The sequence below is a fragment of the Mustelus asterias genome, chromosome 1 (assembly GCF_964213995.1).
Source record: "Mustelus asterias chromosome 1, sMusAst1.hap1.1, whole genome shotgun sequence".
NCBI lineage: Eukaryota > Metazoa > Chordata > Chondrichthyes > Carcharhiniformes > Triakidae > Mustelus > Mustelus asterias.
In genome coordinates, this window is record NC_135801.1 from 41,494,936 (window position 1) to 41,515,315 (window position 20,380).

The following is a 20,380-nucleotide window of genomic DNA, read 5'->3' on the forward strand; positions in this document are numbered from 1 at the left end:
TTAGAACCACATCGCCATTCCTTCATTGTTGCTGGGTCAAATTTCTGGAACTCCCTTCCTAACAGCACTGTGGGTGGTGCACCATGGACTGCAGTGGTTCAAAAGACAGCACACTACCTTCTCAATGGCAATTATGGATGAGCAATAAATGCTGGCGTAGCCAGCATTGCCCACATCTCATGAACAAATAAAGCGCTTTGAAAGGTTAATCATGGCACAAATCAATTCCAGCCTCCCAGATTGCCTGGATCCACTACAGTTCGCCAATTGCCGCAACAGGTCCACAGCAGACGCCACCTCCCTGGCCCTACAATCAACCCTCGAACACCTGGATAACAAAGACACATATGTCAGACTCCTATTTATTGACTACAGCTCAGCCTTCAACACTATTATTCCTACAAAACTCATCTCCAAACTCTGTGGCCTCGGACTCGGCTCCTCCCTCTGTGACTCGATCCGAGACTTCCTATCCCACAGACCACAATCAGTAAGGACAGGCAACAACACCTCCTCCATGATCACCCTCAACATCAGTGCCCTACAAGGCTGTGTCCTCTACCCCTTACAATACTCCTTGTACACCTATGACAGTGTGGCCAAATTCCCCTCCAACTCAATTTTCAAATTTGCTGACAACACCACTGTAGTGGGTCGGATCTCAAACAATGATGAGACAGACTACAAGAAAGAGATGGCGCGATGACAATAATCTCTCCCTCAGTGTCAGTAAAATGAAGGAGATAGTCATTAACTTCAGGAAGCATCGTAGAGGACATGCCCCTGTCTCCATCAACAGGGATGAAATGAAAATGGTTGAGAGAAATGTCTAAATCACCAACAACCTATCCTGGCTCCTCACACCAATGCTATAGTTAAGAAAGCCCACCAAAGCCTCTACTTTCTCAGGAGGCTAAGGAAATTTGGTATGTCCGCTACAACATCTATAGATACACCGTAGAAAATGTTCTTTCTGGTTGTATCACAGCTTGGTATGGCTCCTGCTCTGTCCAAGTCCGCAAAAAGCTACAAAGGGTTGTGAACGAAGCCCAGTCCATCATGCAAACCAGCCATTGACTCTGCCTACACTTCCCGCTGTCTCGGAAAAGCAGCCATCATAATCAAGCACCCACGCACCCCGGACATACTCTCTTCCACCTTCTTCTGTCAGGAAAAAGATTAAAATGTCAGAGGTCACGTACCAACTGACTCAAGAACAGCTTCTTCCCTGCTGCCATCAGCCTTTTAACTTTAAGTTTATTTATTAGTGTCACAAGTAGACTTACATTAACACTGCAATGGAGTTACTGTAAAAATCCCCTGGTCGCCACACTCCGGCACCTGTTCGGGTAAACTGAGGGAGAATTTAACATGACCAATGCACCTAACCGGCACGTCTTTCGGACTGTGGGAGGAAACCGGAGTAAACCCACACAGACACGGAGAGAATGTGCAGACTCCGCACAGACAGTGACCCAAGCCGGAAATCGAACCCGGGTCTCTGGAGCTGCGAGGCAGCAATGCTAACCACTGTGCCACCCTCAACTTTTGAATGCACCCACCTTATATTAAGTTGATCTTTCTCTACACCCCAACTATGACTGTAACACCACATTATGCACTATCTCCTTTCCTTCTCTCTGTACGGTGTGCTTTGTCTGTATAGTGCACAAGAAACAATACTTTTCACTGTATATTAATACATGTGACAATAATAAATCAAATCAAATAATAAAAACAATTTTAAAATTCTGCTCTGTGATGAGCTCTTCCTAACCCTGTCATTTACCTGCTCGTACAATGCCACCTTAGTCACTGAGCTACCCAGATACTTCGCAGCCCCTTCCAACACCAAAAGTAGTCACTTTCTTAAATTGCATCAGGACACATTTGTTTCACAACAGGACGTGAATCTGTGTTCAAATTCCACTCTGTTCTAGAATTCAAAGTTACATTTCAGGACTGATGGCCAATGCAGGAAGATTTCTGTCGACCCACAATGTAATTCTCTCTCTAGGTACCATCAGAATAAATCTGCCAGAACCAGCTCTGTTTCTTTTTAAAATAAAATACAGGTTTATTGTTGAAAGAAAACACAAATTGAACTTATAATTTCAAGAAAAGAGTCACAAGACATAAAACGCAATTCCAGAACACCAGACATGGAATTCAAATCAAAGCATACTTATGAGCGCTGATTTGTAATTAGGTCAAACTGACCCCCTAAAGGCTATGTTTAGAGGGAATTTGACAGAACTAGCACAGAATTGAGGGAGTATTGCACTCAGATGAGAGATTAAGTCTCTCGGGCGGATGTACAAAATTCAATGCTACTATTTGCAGGAAGGCTGAGGAGTTCTGACAATGCTCAGTTTGTGAAGTTTTGCTTTGTGCAAATTAGCTGCCATTCTTCTGACATTCCAACAGTGAAGAGAGCTCCAGTATCTATGGGTTGTGTGTCCAGAGCAGGGGAGGAGGTATGGACATGAAACCTGGAAGCACATATTTCCCGAACACCATGTAGCTTTTAACTATGAGAGGGAGGCCTGCGAGGTCGGGAGGGGAAGATGGAGAATGAGTCAGAAAATTGTCTGGGGTTGAGAGAGTTTAATAAGCTGGTGAGGTGAGCAATGAAAGTGAGCATAAGAATTGGTGTTGGGGAGTAACTTTGAATTTACCTCAGTAGGCCTGGAGAAAACATTTCTATTACTCCAAGCCCTCATGCAGTGTTCCAAAGGTATTACTTTATAGATCTGACCATTCTTACTTCTTTTTACCTGACAGCTTTCCGGAGTCTAGATGTCTAGACAACCTTCCCATTCTAGACAAAATTCCTGTACAATTAAAAAAGAAAGGCTTAAAAGTTTCAATGATGTCTCCTGTGAGAGGATCAGCTGCCTGCCTCTTTATCTAACCTCTGTTAAAAATGGAAGTGCGTGTCTGAGATGGTTAGGGCTCTTGTTTCAGATTTTAAAAAACAACTTTATGCCCAGCCGAAACCCACAAGGTCTTTTAGGTCAAAGTTACCCCTTACATTTCAAAAAGTACCTCATTGTTTGCAAAGTCTAAAATTGTGAATAGCAAGTCCTTTCACCTTTAACTTAAAGGAATAAAACAAAATAGGATTTTCAACTTGTTCTCAATTGTTGAGAGCAAAAAAGATGTTAGAAGTCACTTCTCTTTTATTCTTTCATGGGACGTGGACATAATTGGCAAGGACAACATCTGTTGCCCATTCCTAATTGTCCTTGCAAAATGTGGTGGTGAGCCACCTTCTTAAACCACGGCAATCCACATGGTGCAGGTGTACCCACAGTGCTTTCAGGAAGAGCTTCCAAGATTTTTTACCCAAAGACAATGAAGAAGTGGTAATACATTTATTGCTAAGTCAGGATAGTGTGGTTTGGAGGAGTATTACCAACCGCCTGCTGGTCGCATGTTTGAATGGGCTGTCGAAGGAGGCTTGGTGAGTTGCTCCAGTGCATCTTGTGGATGATATACTCTGCTACCTCTGTGTGACCATGGTGGAAACCGTGAATGCTTAAGGTGATGGATTGGCTGATCAAGTGGGCTGCTTTTTCTTGGATGGCATTGAGCTTGTTCAACACTGTTGGAGCTGCACTTGTCCAGGCAAGTGGAGAATTTTCATATGTGATTTGCGCCTTGTTTATGGTGGACACGTTTTGAGGATTTGGGAGATGTAGTATTGACTTGTTCTCATAGCTATAGTTCTTATGCAACTGGTCTAGTTCTGGTCAGTGTTACCCACCAGGATACCAATAGTGAGGATTCGAGAATGATAATGCCGTTAAGCACCTAGGGGGGGAAGGCACTTGTGTGACACAAATGTTAGTTGCCACTTATCAACCCAAGCCTGGATGCTGTCCGGTTCTTGCTACAGTTGGAAGCAGATTGCTTCAGCATCTTAATTTTGAATGGTATGGAGCACATAATGTTACAAAAGAAAAAAACGTATTCTATGATAAATATAGATCAGAATAATTAAGATAAATGGGTTGCAAGAGCCGATAAAAGAAAGTCTCACAATGTACAAAGGCTGGCTAGAAGAGGGGTATAGTTTATAAATCTGATTTAAAAGCATTGAAATTACTGAATTGACAAGTTAATGTTCACAACTGGATATTGAGATGGATAGAAAACTGGTTGGCAGAGAAGAAACAAAGAGTAGGAATTAATGGGTCCTTTTCAAATTGGCAGGCAGTAACTAGTGGGGTGCCACAGGGATCGGTGCTGGGACCCCAGCTATTCACAACATATATTAATGATTTGGATGAGGGAACAAAATGTAACATCTCAAAGTTTGCAGATGACACCAAGTTGGGTGGGAGAGTGAACTGTGACGAGGATGCAAAGATCCTTCAGCATGACCTGCACAGGTTGGGCGAGTGGGCAAATCAATGGCAGATGCAGTATAACTTGGATAAATGTGAGATTATTCACTTTGGAAGCAAAAACAAGGCGGCAGATTACTACCCGAATGGCTCTAAATTGGGAGAGGAGAGTGTGCAGCGGGACCTGGATGTCCTTCTGCACTAGTAACTGGAGGTAAGCATGCAGGTGCAGCAGGCAGTAAAGAAGGCAAATGGTATGATGGCCTTCATAGTGAGAGGTTTCGAGTACAGGAGCAGGGATGTGTTGCTGCAATTATATAAGGCCTTGGTGAGGCTACACATAAAATATTGTGTGCAGTTTTGGTCTCCTTTTCTGAGGAAGGATGTTCTTGTTCTCGAGGGAGTGCAGCAAAGGCTTACCAGGCTGATTCCTGATTACCAGGATGAGGGGAACTGATGTAGGAGGAGACATTGACTAGGTTAAGATTGCTTTTGCTGAAGTTCAGACAAATGAAGGGGGATCTCATACAGACTTATAAAATTCTAACAGGACTAGACAGGGTAGATGCAGGGAGGATGTTCCCAATGATGGGGGGAATCCAGAACCAGGGATCACAGTCTGAGAATTTGTGGTAGACCATTTAGGGCGGAGATGTGAAGACATTTCTTCACCCCAAAGAGTGGTGAGCTGTGGAATTCATTACCACAGGAAGTAGTTGATGCCAAAACATTGAATGTATTCAGGAGGTGTCTAGATATAGCAGTTGGGGCGAATGGGATCAAAAGTTATGGGGAGAAAGCAGGATTAGGCTATTGAGCTGGACGATCAGCCATGGTCATAATGAATGGCGGAGCAGGCTCAAAGGGCCAAATGACCTCCTCCTGCTCCTATCTTCTATGTTTCTATGGATACATACACAGCACAATAACTGTTAAATTTAAGTTGAGTATGTAGTGAGCCTATAAAAAAGCCTGGTTTGAGTATAAACATTGAAAGCAGTATTTGGCTGACAAAACTACAGCATGGCCTCATGTTGCGCATTACTGCTCTAAAATATCTATTCTGTTTTATATTCAACTCTATTTACTATTGCTATTCAGTTTATGACAATAGCCAACCTTAAAAAAGATTCTGAAAGAATTCTCTACTTAAAATGTCATCCTCTCAATTATTTTGAAAATAAATATCATGCATTGAACTTGTCAGTCAGTCCTCAGATTGCAATACTAAAATTGTAATTACTCATTTACTGGTCAACTAAAATGACTGGGACTCTCACTGTTGGAAAAATGGCACTACTCATTCCCAAGAATAAAAATTGTGGGAAAAAAAATGAAGCTTAGCAAAAAGCAAATTTTGCATGATCCAATCACAAATGTGTCAAATTTTGAAAATTTGAATGATCAAAATTGATAGAGCTACAACTGTGAGCCACATCAGATGTGTCTATATGATAATAAGATGTAACATAATTAGTAAGATGTGCAGACATTCATTCACACCATGAACATATAACTCTGATTATAATAGTTGGCAAAATGATTGCAATAGATCACTGATTTTATTTTTATAATTGAAGTGTCAAGTTTCAAATCACACATACTCACAAACATAAGGCTGCATCATGAACCAGGATGTGGAGATGCCAGCGTTGGACTGGGGTAAACACAGTAAGAAGTTTAACAACACCAGGTTAAAGTCCAACAGGTTTATTTGGTAGCAAAAGCCACACAAGCTTTCGGAGCTCTAAGCCCCTTCCTCACCTGAAGAAGGGGCTTAGAGCTCCGAAAGCTTGTGTGGCTTTTGCTACCAAATAAACCTGTTGGACTTTAACCTGGTGTTGTTAAACTTCTTACTGTATGAACCAGGGGCCATGGAGGATGCAAGGTGGCCAAGATCAGCTGAAGAACCAAGTGAGGAGATCCGGCTGAACTTAACAGCACAGCCTCATGAACAAATTGTACAGGTGCCTCCAGCCTGGTAGCAGGCCAGATGGACAGTCTGGTCACAGGGTGGTGGGAGACAGTAGTAACATTGGAAATGTTGTGCTTCTTGGGGCCTTGCCCCAGCACTCGTATGGAACATCAGTTCCTTGTGGCAATTGGGAGAACTGGGGCAGGGTCTGCAACTGGGAGGGCAGAAGGTATCCCAGTACACTGGGAGATTGGGGCACCTGCTTGCATCGGCACTCCAAGAGCTCAGCAGCCAGTCTCCCTGACGAGCTCAGGCTCTGCCCCCCCCTCCCCCACCAGCCACCAAGAATCACATCCTGCACTTTTTTTGCACGAAGTGTCATAAGATTATGATTCACAGCTCACCCAAAACTCCGGCACGATTCTCTCCTGTTTTCTCATTCACCCAGCACTTGGAATTTTTTCGTAAGATCATGCCCTATGTCCCAATATTGGCTGGGTTGGTACTTATTTTTAAACTTGGTGAGCTCATATTAAAAATGGGTTTCACAGAAGAAAAAGAACTGCCATTCATGTAGCACCTTCCATGATATATATAAAGTTAATAAGTGTCTTCTAATCACTTATAATTTTATAATCAGACCTCACTCTACTGGTGGAATTTTCCCATCTGGGACTAAATCTCGTGGCGGGGGTGGGAATGGGGAATATTACCTCCTGCAGAGGATGGTGGGAAACCACAGCATAACTAGCTGCTTAAATTCTCATCTTTCTTCTGTTTAATTTGCAAATTACCTTAAATCTGTGTCCTCTGGTTACTGGGAAATGTTTCTCCTTATAAATGTTATTAACACTATTCATGATTTTGAGCATCTCTAATAAATCTCCCCTCAGCATTCTCTGCTGTAAGGAGAATATCATCAATTTCCCCAGTCTCTTCACACAACTGAAACCATACATCCCGAGTACCTTTCTGGTAAATCTGTTCTGCACTCTATGGCTTTGTCATCCTTCCAAAATTGAACATGATACTCCAGCTGCACCTAAACAGTTTACAACCTCCTTACTTTGGCATTCTATGGCCCCAGTATTCCAAAGAGGTTAGTGGTAGTGTGAGGAGTATTTGTGCCAGGGGAGGGATGGGCTCATTGATCACTGAAGGGAGCGAGAGTCACAAATGAGTGAAAGGAAGCTGAAGGCTTCCTTAATGGTCTGGGAGCATTGATATCTCCCAGGGATGCTCAAAAAAGCATCAACGTGCCAGAGCAGGCAGTTTTCACTGTCATTTTATTGACTGGTTTCCCGAGCCCTGGAAATTCTGTGCAGTAGCTGTTTAATTATATCAGGCTCCAAACGGCACCATAGGAGCCTAAATATAGTAATGCCTTCCCAAGGTGGGGCATATATATGTCACATAGCCCAATTTATAAAAATGGCGAGGGTGGGATGAGATCTATGTCTCTGGTTAAAAAATCAAGGGTCCTGTAATTTTTTCTTGAAGGAAACTTCAAATACATGTGCACATACACTTCATTAAAACCGTACTACTTAATTATATTTTCTCTCCACTTGCATCATAATGCCACCAGCAAAGACTTAGTCCCCTCAGAATTGTGAGGGGACTAAGAACAAAGAACATAAGAAATAGGGACATAAATTTTGTCTCCTCCAGCCTGCTCTTCAATTCAATATGATCATGGCTGAGCCAATTGCAGCTTTAACTCTACACTCCTGTCTGTTCCCATAACCTTCGATTCCCTTGGAGATCAACAATCTATCCAACTCAGCTTTGAAGATATTCAATAATTCTGCTTCCACTGCTCTCTGGATTAGTGAATTCAAAGATTAACCTCACTCAGGGAATAAATTCCTCTTCTTGCTTTCTGTTCGCAGTGCAATAACACGGTCCACTCTGTCATTACCCCCAGCAGCCAGTCCACTTTGCCACGGCGCCTACCCACAAGGCTTCTCAGTGCAAAATTTATTACCAGACCTTCAAGGGATGATAAAAATTAAACTATTTCTTCCTTCACTCTGAACATGTTTAACAGGAGATTTCGTCTGAGCAAGAAGGCACTAACTTCCTACCCAAATGTTACTATATTGACTTCCCTCATATGTCATTTTTAAAGGTTTGAAAATTTCTTATCTCTTTCATGATCATTGTAAAAACTAAGGGGGCGATTCTCCCCAAAAATTTCTGAGTGTCGAATTCGCGTGAAAACTGGAGTAATTTACGCTTGTCTTTCAGTGGGAGTTCAGAGAAGAATCTCCCACACTCTGTGCTGAGTGCACCAGCATAAATCACATACAGAATTGGGAAGCCTATTCCCACCCAGGAGGCTAGCAGCATACCACTGAGCGGGCCACTGCGTATGCGCCGATCAGCCAGTGCCGAGATTGGCGCATACGCAATGGTCCTCGTCTGCTATCCTCTTGATTGCTGGCCAGCTCGATCGCAGGCCAGCCCTGCAACTTCCGCATCGCTAATCGCCAGCTGTGTGATCCACCCCCTCCCCCCCTTCCAAGCATGCCCAGGCCCAGCCTTTACCCCCCCCCTCCCCCGCCACCCCGATCTCCCACACCCCCAAATTCCTCAATGACCAGCCCCGACCGCTGGCCTCCCTCCCCCAGCAATCCCGACTGCAGAGTGTCAGCGGGGCCCCCCACCCACACCGATCGCCCCATCAGGTGCTGCCCCATTAGGCCCCACCCCTTGGCACTGCCCCATGCCTGGTGGACAATGCCAAGGTGCCCCCTGGGCATTGGCACTTTTCCCCTTGGGCAGTGCCAGTGGGCCCAGGCTGGCACTGCCAAGGTGCCTCACCTGAAGAAGGGGCTAAGAGCACCGAAAGCTTGTGTGGCTTTTGCTACCAAATAAACCTGTTGGACTTTAACCTGGTGTTGTTAAACTTCTTAAGGTGCCAATGCCCAGGCGCACCCTCCGCCACCTGATTGTCTGGGGGGGCCAAATTTCCCCCCTTCACTCCTGCAGGGTCAGGCTGCTAGCCTCTCGCAAGTGGGGAGCGATAGTAATCCCCACTGGAGCGAACCACTCCTGGCCGGGGGGGGGGTGCTTGCGGGCCTGGGGACTTCAGTCCCTGGCCTGCTAATTACATTTAAAATACATTAAAATGAGAGGATGCATATGTAATGCAGCTCTGTGCCTATTTCCTGCGCTGAGCTGATGCGCCAGCAATCCGATGCTGGGAGACGCAATTGGGGCTGGACACCCAGCGCGGATCATGTTAACCTGCTTCAATCTCCCGGTGTGCTGCGCTAAAGAAGCAGCGCAGTGGGATGAGAGAATCGCCCTGCATTTCCTTTTAGAATTAACTTGCACTCAGTGCATAATTCAGAGTTTCCTATCTTGAACAAAAGAGCTCAATTTCCCTTTAGTTTAGCTCCCCTTATTATGTATTTATGAGGTTCGTGTCCTATTGGCATTTACACACTTCAGTGAATAATTTTCACTGCATGATGAATTGCAGTCTAGCTGGATGCTGGCCTGAAGCACACAAAGTCCAAACAACCTTTCATGATATTTTTTGTTTTTAAAACATATCAACCCATTATTAACTGGACCCCAAGTGCCACCATCACTATCAAATGAAGATCATTCGTCAGATATCAAACTAGATCTCCCTGCTTTCTGTCAGAGCCCATAGTACATGAACCTGCCCAATCACTGCTGAATCACAGGTAATTTTAAACCACTCCCACACTTGAAGCAGTAAATGGAAAAACACAGACAATCACAATTCAAATTATGTTGCACGTTCATTTTTGAGATGTGTGCATCACTGACAAAGCCAGCTCATTGCAAGTAATCAAGAGAAGGTTGATAGTGAGTGAGTGATCTCCTTGAAGTAGTTCAATGCAATTGAGTGGCTTGCTAGGCCTCTTTACGAGACTGGTTAAGATACAACAGGATAGTGTTGAGTTGGAGTCAACACATAAGTCACATTTATAGGCAGTATATCACTTAAGTATATTAAAGATATCAGTTGTGTTTTTACAACAATTCAACATCCTTGTGATCGCAGTTATTGATATTGGCAGGGACGGTAACGTGGGCGCAAAATCTCTCAAGACTCATAAGACGTGAATCTCGCTGGTGACACCTCCCCAACCTCCTCCATTTACATAACATGTTTCTTGCCCACAAAGGTCAAGAACCTCATCTAGAGAAATTATATCATCAAAGGGCAGCCCACCATATCGTCCTCCACATGGGAAAATCCCCCCCCCCCGCCCCACCCTTGTCAACATGATATCGTGTCAGCGAGGTTTACAACAGGTTTTTAAAAACGGGAACCAGGTGAAGGGAACCAGTCAGAGGCACACAAGTAAGTACAGCCCCTAGAGGCAGCGAAACATGTTAGACAGTACCTCGGCATTGCCCCCTGGCACTGCCCTGGCATAGCCCCTGGCACTGCCCCCTCTGGGGAGCTCTATGGGGGTGGGGCCATAGAGGGATTGCCCGTGTGCATGTGGGGGGGAGGGGGCAGCTTCTCCGTGTGTATAGAGGGTCTTTGTCTTTTTGTTTAAACTGAAGATCGGGGCACCCTTCTCAGGATTTCTGACATTGCCAGCTTTCTCCAGCCCCATTCCACCAGCATCATGGCATGGGCCATAACTCCTTTTCATCCAAGTGCTGCACTTTATGGCGAGAAAAGCTAGTGAGCTGCACGTCATGTTTCTTGCCCGAGTCAACACTTGGATGGAAATAGGGGAAATTCTGCCCATCAGCTTTTTATCTCTAGATTGTTGTTAAAACTGACCTCAAATTCTTAAACTGTAGTTGTGGTATTTGAACTTCCATTCCCTTGATTATTAGTCAAGGCCTTTAGATTACTAGTTCAGTAATATAATCCTTACACTACAATGCCCCTACCATCTAGCTTGATTGTAGTTGTAGGTAAATGACACAAAAAATTGGGCACCTTGGGTGCAATCATTTCCTGGGCGCGAGGCTGATTTTGTCGGCAAAACGGGGTTGGCAAGGCTGCGAGAGGCGAGAAACCAGGCATGAATCTGATTTTTCACGTCTAGTCCTTTCTTACCGGCTCGCCACACCAATCAACCGGCGTGGTGAACCAGTAAGATCCCACCAATTGGGTCTCATTTAGTTTCTTTTTAAAATCTCATACAAATTCTTGGACCTTCTTGAACACATTTTTAAATGTTTTCTATTGCTCTTCTACATTATTGTTCACCAACAATTTTGCCCATTTTGTTTTCCTAAGTTTGAATCTCAGCTCCTCAAAATCAGCTCCTGTCCAATCCAATACTCTGTATAGCAATTGTCTGTATAGTGCATAAGAAACAATACTTTTCACTGTATGTTCATACATGTGACAATAATAAATCAAATCAAATCTGATCTTTGTCATGTATATGTCCTTTGGAATCTAAACCTACGGATGAGTAATGAATATGTTCACTTCAGCAGCCAATATTCATAGTTAGGTATATCAGCTGGTTGAGTACCTGAGTATCTGGACCATGTGACAAGAAAGGTCCTAGGATTAATCCACAAAATGCATGACCCAGCAATTCTTAGTTGGCAAGTGGTGTTATATTTGGTCTTAACTCCCCTTGATTTAGGAAGAAATAAACAAAATTAAATCTAAAATCCCTGCTGCTCTTTACTATCTAGTACAAAGATGCAGATGTCCAAAAAGGGAAGAATTAAACTCATAAAACGCAAAATGATGTCGTAAGAACATAAGAAATAGGAACAGGATCAGACCACACAACCCCATCCAGCCTCTCTGCCATTCAATACAATGGCTGATCCTATTCAATTCTATTTTCCCACCAGCTCTCTTTACCCCTTAATTCCCTGAGACACCAAAAATCTGTCTCTTGCAGCCTTAAATGTTTTCAACAATGGAGCATTCACAACCTCCTGGGACAGAGAATTGCAAAGATTCACTTGAAGTACTGAAGGAAGTCCCATAGCCACAGAAATGTACTCTGGGTTGTCATTGGTCAATGGGGTTTAATGAGGTTGAAAGGCATAAAATTGCCCTGGGGTGGAGGAGCTGAGAACGGGGGGGGGGGGGGGGGGGGGGGGGGAAGTATATCAAGTGGTAATAGGACAGTCATCTAAATACGAGGTTACTACATTATAACTATGAGAATGAGACATTCAACACCTATAACCACCATCCAATCATAAACAAGATAGTCCTGAAACCATTCCTCAATATCTACCATTTTCTCTACTGTTTCAAATTTACATTTTTTCTACTTTAGGTCAGTTTATAGAATGACAGTGGCTTTCAGTGTAGACATAAGCACTCCTGACTTAAATTGTATGTTTACAAGAGAATTAGTGATTGAAATCAGGTGGCATATGTGCCTCCATTTGCTCTTGCCAGGAAAATGGTAGCACAAATAAAACAAAAAACAGAAGAAAAAAAGTATCTTGTCTTTGTAAGATTTATCAAAAATGACCCTGGGAGTTTTACATCAAATAAAAGACATGTGGCCCCATTGTCCCTACGTAGCTCTTTGAAAGAGTTTTCCAATTCATCCCACTCTTTTCCATTTTCACCTGTCCCCAAGTTTGGTCTCAGCTTCACTGCTCACTGCCTGATATAATTAAACATTCGGGCCAGGGATTTTCTGCTTCTGAAGTCAACAAGCTGCCAGACCTGTGAAGAGAGAACAGAGCTCTGACAAAGAGTCATCCAGACTCAGAACGTTAGATCTGTTCTCTCTCCACAGATGCTGTGAAACCTGCTGAGATTTGCCAGAATTTTCTGTTTTTGTTTCAGATTCCAGCATCCAGTAATTTGCTTTTAACCTACCAGACCTGTTCTACCGCCCACACTGATGACACAAAAGGGCTGGGTGGAGGAGGGAGGTTGGAAACCACAGAAGCAGAAAATGCTAGCTCAGATGATGATCAAATCTGAGTTCCTCCTGCTCCGTGTGGGTCAGAGCCAATCCTGAAATAGACTTTGGGCCGAGACTGCTATATTACTCAGTCACGATGTGGAGATGCCGGAATTGGACTGGGGTAAACACAGTAAGGAGTCTAACAACACCAGGTTAAAGTCCAACAGGTTTATTTGCTAATGGCGTTTGCTACCAAATAAACCTGTTGGACTTTAACCTGGTGTTGTTAGACTCCTTACCATATTACTCAGTGCCAAGCCTGGGTGGGGGAGTGGGAGGATTGGGGGGGGGGGATGGAGTCTGAGCCCAGCCTTATCTGTGGGGCTCAGCCACAGACCCTGTCCCAGCATGGATTCATGAAGGACAGGTCATGTTTGACTAATTTGGTGGAATTCTTTGAGAACATTACATGTGCAGTGGACAATGGGGAACCTGTGGATGTGGTGTATCTGGATTTCCAGAAGGTATTTGACAAGGTGCTGCACCAAAGACTGCTACATAAGATAAAGGTGCACAGTGTTACGGGTAATGTATTAGCATGGATAGAGGATTGGTTAACTAACGGAAAGCAAAGAGTGGGGGTAAATGGGTGTTTTTCTGGTTAGAGATCAGTGACTAGTGGTGTGCCTCAGGGATCAGTGCTGGGACCCAATTGTTTACGATGTACATAGATGATTTGGAGTTGGGGACCAAGTGTAGTGTGTCAAAATTCGCAGATGACACTAAGATGGGTGGAAGAGCAAAGTGTGCAGAGGACGCTGAAAATCTGCAAAGGGATATAGATAATCTAAGTGAGTGGGCGAGGGTCTGGCAGATGGAGTACAATGTTGGTAAATGTGAGGTCATCCATTTTGGTAGGAATAACAGCAAAATGGACTATTATTTAAATGGTAAAAAATTGCAGCATGCTGCTGTGCAGAGGGACCTGGGTATCCTTGTGCAGGAATCTCAAGGAGTTGGTTTGCAGGTGCAGCAGGTAATTAAGAAGGCAATTGGAATTTTGTCCTTCATTGCTGGAGGGATGGAGTTTAAAAACAGCGAGATTATGTTGCAGCTGTATAAGGTGCTGGTGAGGCCACACCTGGAGTACTGTGTACAGTTTTGGTCTCCTTACTTGAGAAAGGATATACTGGCACTGGAGGGGGTGCAGAGGAGATTCGCTTAATTGATTCCGGAGTTGAGAGGGTTAGCTTATGAGGAGAGACTGAGTAGACTGGGGCTATACTCTTTGGAGTTCAGAAGAATGAGGGGAGATCTTATATGTTTCTATAAGATTATGAAGGGAATAGATAAGATAGAAGCAGGGAAGTTGTTTCCACTGGCGGTTGAAACTAGAACTAGGGGGCATAGCTTCAAAATAAGGGGAAGCCAACTTAGGACTGAGTGAGGAGAAACTTCTTCACACAAAGGGTTGTGAATCTGTGGCATTCCTTGCCCAGTGAAGCAGTTGAGGCTACCTCATTGAATGTTTTTAAGGCAAGGATAGATAAATTTTTGAACAGTAAAGGAATTAAGGGTTATGGTGAGCGGGCGGGTAAGTGGAGCTGAGTCCACAAAAAGATCAACCATGATCTCATTGAATGGCAGAGCAGGCTCGAGGGACCAAATGGCCGACTCCTGCTCCTAGTTCTTACGTTCTTATGACCTGGGTTGGAATCTGGGACCTGTTCAGGAATATAGGAACAGGAGGAGTTTAGCCTTTTGAACCTGTTCCCCCATTCAATGAGATTATGGTTTATTTGTGCTCCAACTCCATATACTGCCAAAGTTGCTCATTTTCCTTAACACTGTTGGTCAACCAAAAGAATAATTAAATTTGAAATGAACATTTGATCTAGCATCAAATGGAATTTGCTGAAGAGATTTCAAACATAAAGCTTTTCCTAATTTCACTCCTGAAAGGTCTAGTTTTCACATTTCTACCTCATAATCCTAGACTCCCCGAGTGGGAATAGTCACTCTCTGTCTGGTCAATCTATTCCACATAATAACTTGAAAATTTTGATCTAATGACTCCTTAATCTTCAAAATTCCATGAAATACTCCTAGCTTGTGTAATTCCTCCTCTTAATTTAATCCTTGAAGTTTGGATATCATTATGATAAACCTGCACTTGTACTCCCTCCAAAGCCAATATATTCTTCTAAGATCTCGTGCCAAAAATTTCTTGCAGGACTCCAGGTGTGCTCTAACCAAAGTTTAGAATAGCTGATGCATGTTTTCAATGCACTTGTATTCTAGATGTAAATACTAACGTATTAGCCATTTCAATTAAATTTTGACATTTTAATGATGCATCCACACCCACCCCCACCACATACTATTTCGGGCTTTTCACTATTTAAAAAGTACCTTGTTCAATCCAATGTATGTCCAAACTAAGTATGTGTGGCTTAGCATCAGGTTAGAATTGGTACCTGGGCTCAGCCTGCTCAGTGTGGCTAAGAATCAAAGTGGGGGATGGAACTTAAGCCTCACTTGCATTGTAACCCCATACCAGGCCAGACATGGAACCTGACTCAGCAGCATGCAACCTGGCCCAACCAACTGAGGAGCTCATTACCAGGGAAAAGATAGGATCAAGATTCCAGCTGTGCTGTCTGGTTGGTGAAGCATCAAGGAAATTAAACATGTGGCTTGTCCATAACTGACAGAAGCTGCTTCCACTGACTGTTTTAACATATACCTTGTCTTTATGGATCTGATGCAATATTCAGACTGATTTAGCATATACCTGATTTTACCTATTACTCTGAGTTTTGATAGTCATAACTAAAAGAAATTAAAAACACAATTAAGTGGACAATTGATTGAAGTATACTGAAATTCCAACTTGGAATTCAGTGCAAATCTGGTCCAAGCAAATGCAACACACTTCTTATCCCGTGTTGGTTGCAAGAAATCAGAGCAAAATTAGGTTAGCGATACCCCATTCATTGTCATTCTGGCACAAAAGTGCAAATTCACAGTTCAGAACTACATCATAGAAACCCCACAGGACAGAAAGAGGCCATTTGGCCCATCGAGTCTGCACCGACCACAATCTCACCCAGGCCCTACCCCCACATATTTACCCACTAATCCCTCTAACCTACGCATCTCAGGACACCAAGGGCAATTTTTAGCATGGCCAATCAACCTAACCCGCACATCTTTGGACTGTGGGAGGAAACCGGAGCACCCGGAGGAAACCCACGCAGACACGAGGAGAATGTGCAAACTCCACACAGACAGTGACCCAAGCCGGGAATCGAACCCAGGTCCCTGGAGCGGTGAAGCAGCAGTGCTAACCACTGTGCTACCGTGCCGCCCTATTCACCAGGACAAAACATGGACAAAACTCCTGGTTGCATTTTTGGTCATGGTCATAGAATCCCTACAGTACAGAAGGAGGCCATTCGGCCCATCAAGTCTGTACCGACCACAATCCCACCCAGGCCCAATTCCCATAACCCCACATATATACCCTGCTAATCCCCCTGACACTAGGGTCAATTTAGCATGCCCTAAAACCCGCACATCTTTGGACTGTGGGAGGAAACCGGAACACCTGGAGGAAACCTACGCAGACATGGTGAGAACATGCAAACTCCATACAGATAGTGACCCGAGGCCGGAATTGAACCTGTGTACCTTGTGCTGTGAGGCAGCAGCGCTAACCACTGTGCCACCTCTTTGGCCTTTCCCCCCAACATTGGCTATTGCTGGCTGGGGATGGCAGTGGTGGTGGTGATGGGGGGGCATGGGAGGGGGTGGTGGGGGTGGGGCACCACCATTGTCACAGAAGAGAAAGACAAAATATCAATCTGGGGAATCTCTGCACTGCTGGATGCAGAATCACTGCCTTTAAATAACATTGTCAGTAAACTGTTACCACTTCCAAAAGCAGTCACACCAGTAATGCTCACTTTCCTACCTGATTGGAAAACTTCTTCCTCATGACAGCTGATGGCAGGTACTCCAATGGTGATGCTAACGCAATACACCACTGCCCAAAATGCCCAACTGTTCATTTGGTCTGTTTGGTATAACATTCAAAATGGATTTTTTTTCTCCTGAAACCAAAGAAAACATTTTATAAAATTGGATTGTGTGAATTTCTTATATAGATCTCAAAGCATTATCCATGCAAGCCATTAAACAATGATGACAAAATTCACGTCAAATACTGCCTTGCAAAATAGGTGTGGTTATTTCGACTCCCTTCAACTCAGTGCCTCTGTAATTAATTTACACTGAAGGTCTGACCTGGATTTGAAGTTGAATTTGTCATTTCTTTACAGCAGAATAGTGCTGGGAAATTACAAAGTACTTTTGCCCTTTCACTATACGGTAAAGCTCGAAAGAGATCACAATTAACTTTGCTTTATTTGCTCTAACCAAGAAGATAACAAGAAATTTAAAAAATTTGCATTTGCAGAGCACCCCTCAAAACCTCAGGCATCTCAAAGTGAATTACAGCAAAGAAATAGTTTTGAAGTGTAATCACTGTTGACAAGCAACAGCTTTGTCTGTGAATAGCGTCAATGGTGTTACAGACAGGGCTAATTTTTCCTCTCACATAAATAGAAAGGTGTATGTAAACAGAAAGGTGTTTTGATTTGTTTCCTTTTTAATAAGCAGTGGGAAATCTCTCAACCTTTCAGTTTCTGTGTCATCCAATTCCTACTAATAGCCCCACGGCAAATTCAAGGTGGGACCAACTTAAAAGATTAGAGTTTTGTAACGTGCCCTACCTACACATACAATAAAAGCAGGGATAGAATAAAGGTTTTACAGCACAGAAACCACAGAGAATAAAAATACTGGCTCACGTAAGGCCCAGGCTGGAGTCAAATTTTCATGAGAACATAGAACATAGAACATAGAACAGTACAGCACAGAACAGGCCCTTCGGCCCACGATGTTGTGCCGAGCTTTATCTGAAACCAAGATCAAGCTATCCCACTCCCTATCATCCTGGTGTGCTCCATGTGCCTATCCAATAACCGCTTAAATGTTTCTAAAGTGTCTGACTCCACTATCACTGCAGGCAGTCCATTCCACACCCCAACCACTCTCTGCGTAAAGAACCTACCTCTGATATCCATCCTGTATCTCCCACCACGAACCCTATAGTTATGCCCCCTTGTAATAGCTCCATCCACCCGAGGAAATAGTCTTTGAACGTTCACTCTATCTATCCCCTTCATCATTTTATACACCTCTATTAAGTCTCCCCTCAGCCTCCTCCGCTCCAGAGAGAACAGCCCTAGCTCCCTCAACCTTTCCTCATATGACCTACCCTCCAAACCAGGCAGCATCCTGGTAAATCTCCTCTGCACTCCTTCCAGCGCTTCCACACCCTTCCTATAGTGAGGTGACCAGAACTGCACACAATATTCCAAATGTGGTCTCACCAAGGTCCTGTACAGTTGCAGCATAACCCCACGGCTCTTAAACTCCAACCCCCTGTTAATAAAAGCTAACACACTATAGGCCTTCTTCACAGCTCTATCCACTTGACTGGCAACCTTTAGAGATCTGTGGATATGGACCCCAAGATCTCTCTGTTCCTCCACAGTCTTCAGAACCCTACCTTTGACCCTGTAATCCACATTTAAATTTGTCCTACCAAAATGAATCACCTCACATTTATCAGGGTTAAACTCCATTTGCCATTTTTCAGCCCAGCTTTGCATCCTATCTATGTCTCTTTGCAGCCTACAACAGCCCTCCACCTCATCCACTACTCCACCAATCTTGGTGTCATCAGCAAATTTACTGATCCACCCTTCAGCCCCCTCCTCTAAGTCATTAATAAAAATCACAAAGAGCAGAGGACCAAGCACTGATCCCTGCGGCACACCGCTAGCAACCTGCCTCCAATCCGAAAATTTTCCATCCACCACCACCCTCTGTCTTCGGTCAGACAGCCAGTTACCTATCCAATCGGCCAACTTTCCCTCTATCCCACACCTCCTCACTTTCATCATAAGCCGACCATGGGGGACCTTATCAAACGCCTTACTAAAATCCATGTATATGACATCAACTGCCCTACCTTCATCAACACACTTAGTTACCTCCTCAAAAAATTCTATCAAATTTGTGAGGCACGACTTGCCCTTCACGAATCCGTGCTGACTATCTCGGATTAATCCGCATCTTTCTAAATGGTCGTAAATCCCATCCCTAAGGACCCTTTCCATCAATTTACCAACCACCGAAGTAAGACTAACCGGTCTATAATTACCAGGGTCATTTCTATTCCCTTTCTTAAACAGAGGAACAACATTCGCCATTCTCCAGTCCTCTGGCACCATCCCCGTGGACAGCGAGGACCCAAAGATCAACGCCAAAGGCTCTGCAATCTCATCCCTCGCCTCCCAAAGAATCCTAGGATACATTTAATCAGGCCCAGGGGACTTATCGACCTTCAGTTTATTCAAAACTGCCAAGACATCCTCCCTCCGAACATCTATTTCCTCCAGCCTATTAGCCTGTAACACCTTCTCTTCCTCAAAAACATGGCCCCTCTCCTTGGTGAACACTGAAGAAAAGTATTCATTCATCACCTCGCCTATCTCTACTGACTCCATACACAAGTTCCCACTACTGTCCTTGACCGGCCCTAACCTCACCCTGGTCATTCTTTTATTCCTCACATAAGAGTAAAAAGCCTTGGGGTTTTCCTTGATCCGACCCGCCAAGGACTTCTCATGTCCCCTCCTAGCTCTCCTAAGCCCCTTTTTCAGCTCATTCCTTGCTAACTTGTAACCCTCAATCAAGCCATCTGAACCTTGTTCCCTCATCCCTACATAAGCTTCCCTCTTCCTTTTCACAAGACATTCCACCTCTTTTGTGAACCATGGTTCCCAAAAGGAACTATTTCACAGAGGTTGGCATACTGAAAATGGATACTGCAAGATATGCTTTGCCGGTGGTGCTGACTTCACAAGATGAAACAGGCACATGGAGTTGAATCAGTTTTTGTAAGCGATGCTGCAGAACTTTACAACAAATATAGCAGGAAAGTGTCAACGAAAAACATCTTTTGTGCCCAGAGCAGAAACCTGACACAGACAGGTCGGGGCATGTGGTAGTTGACCACCTTACTGACTATGTATAAAGAAGAGCTCTCAGAGCGTGCAAAAATCTACAACCCAGGAACCACCATTACCAGCGGAGGACCCTGAGTTCAGAGAAGAAGATATCTGTAT

General features: G+C 44.0%; 1 protein-coding gene across 1 annotated transcript in view; it reads right to left on the reverse strand.

Moving 5' to 3' along the window:
* The window catches only part of LOC144493068 (transmembrane protein 144-like), a 116,796-nt gene that overhangs the window by 90,253 nt on the left and 6,163 nt on the right, over window positions 1-20,380 (reverse strand). Inside the window, exon 2 of the mRNA XM_078211943.1 lies at window positions 17,095-17,233. Coding sequence (XP_078068069.1) covers window positions 17,095-17,212 — 118 coding nt within the window. The 5' untranslated portion in view covers window positions 17,213-17,233. The remainder of the gene's footprint in view (window positions 1-17,094; window positions 17,234-20,380) is intronic.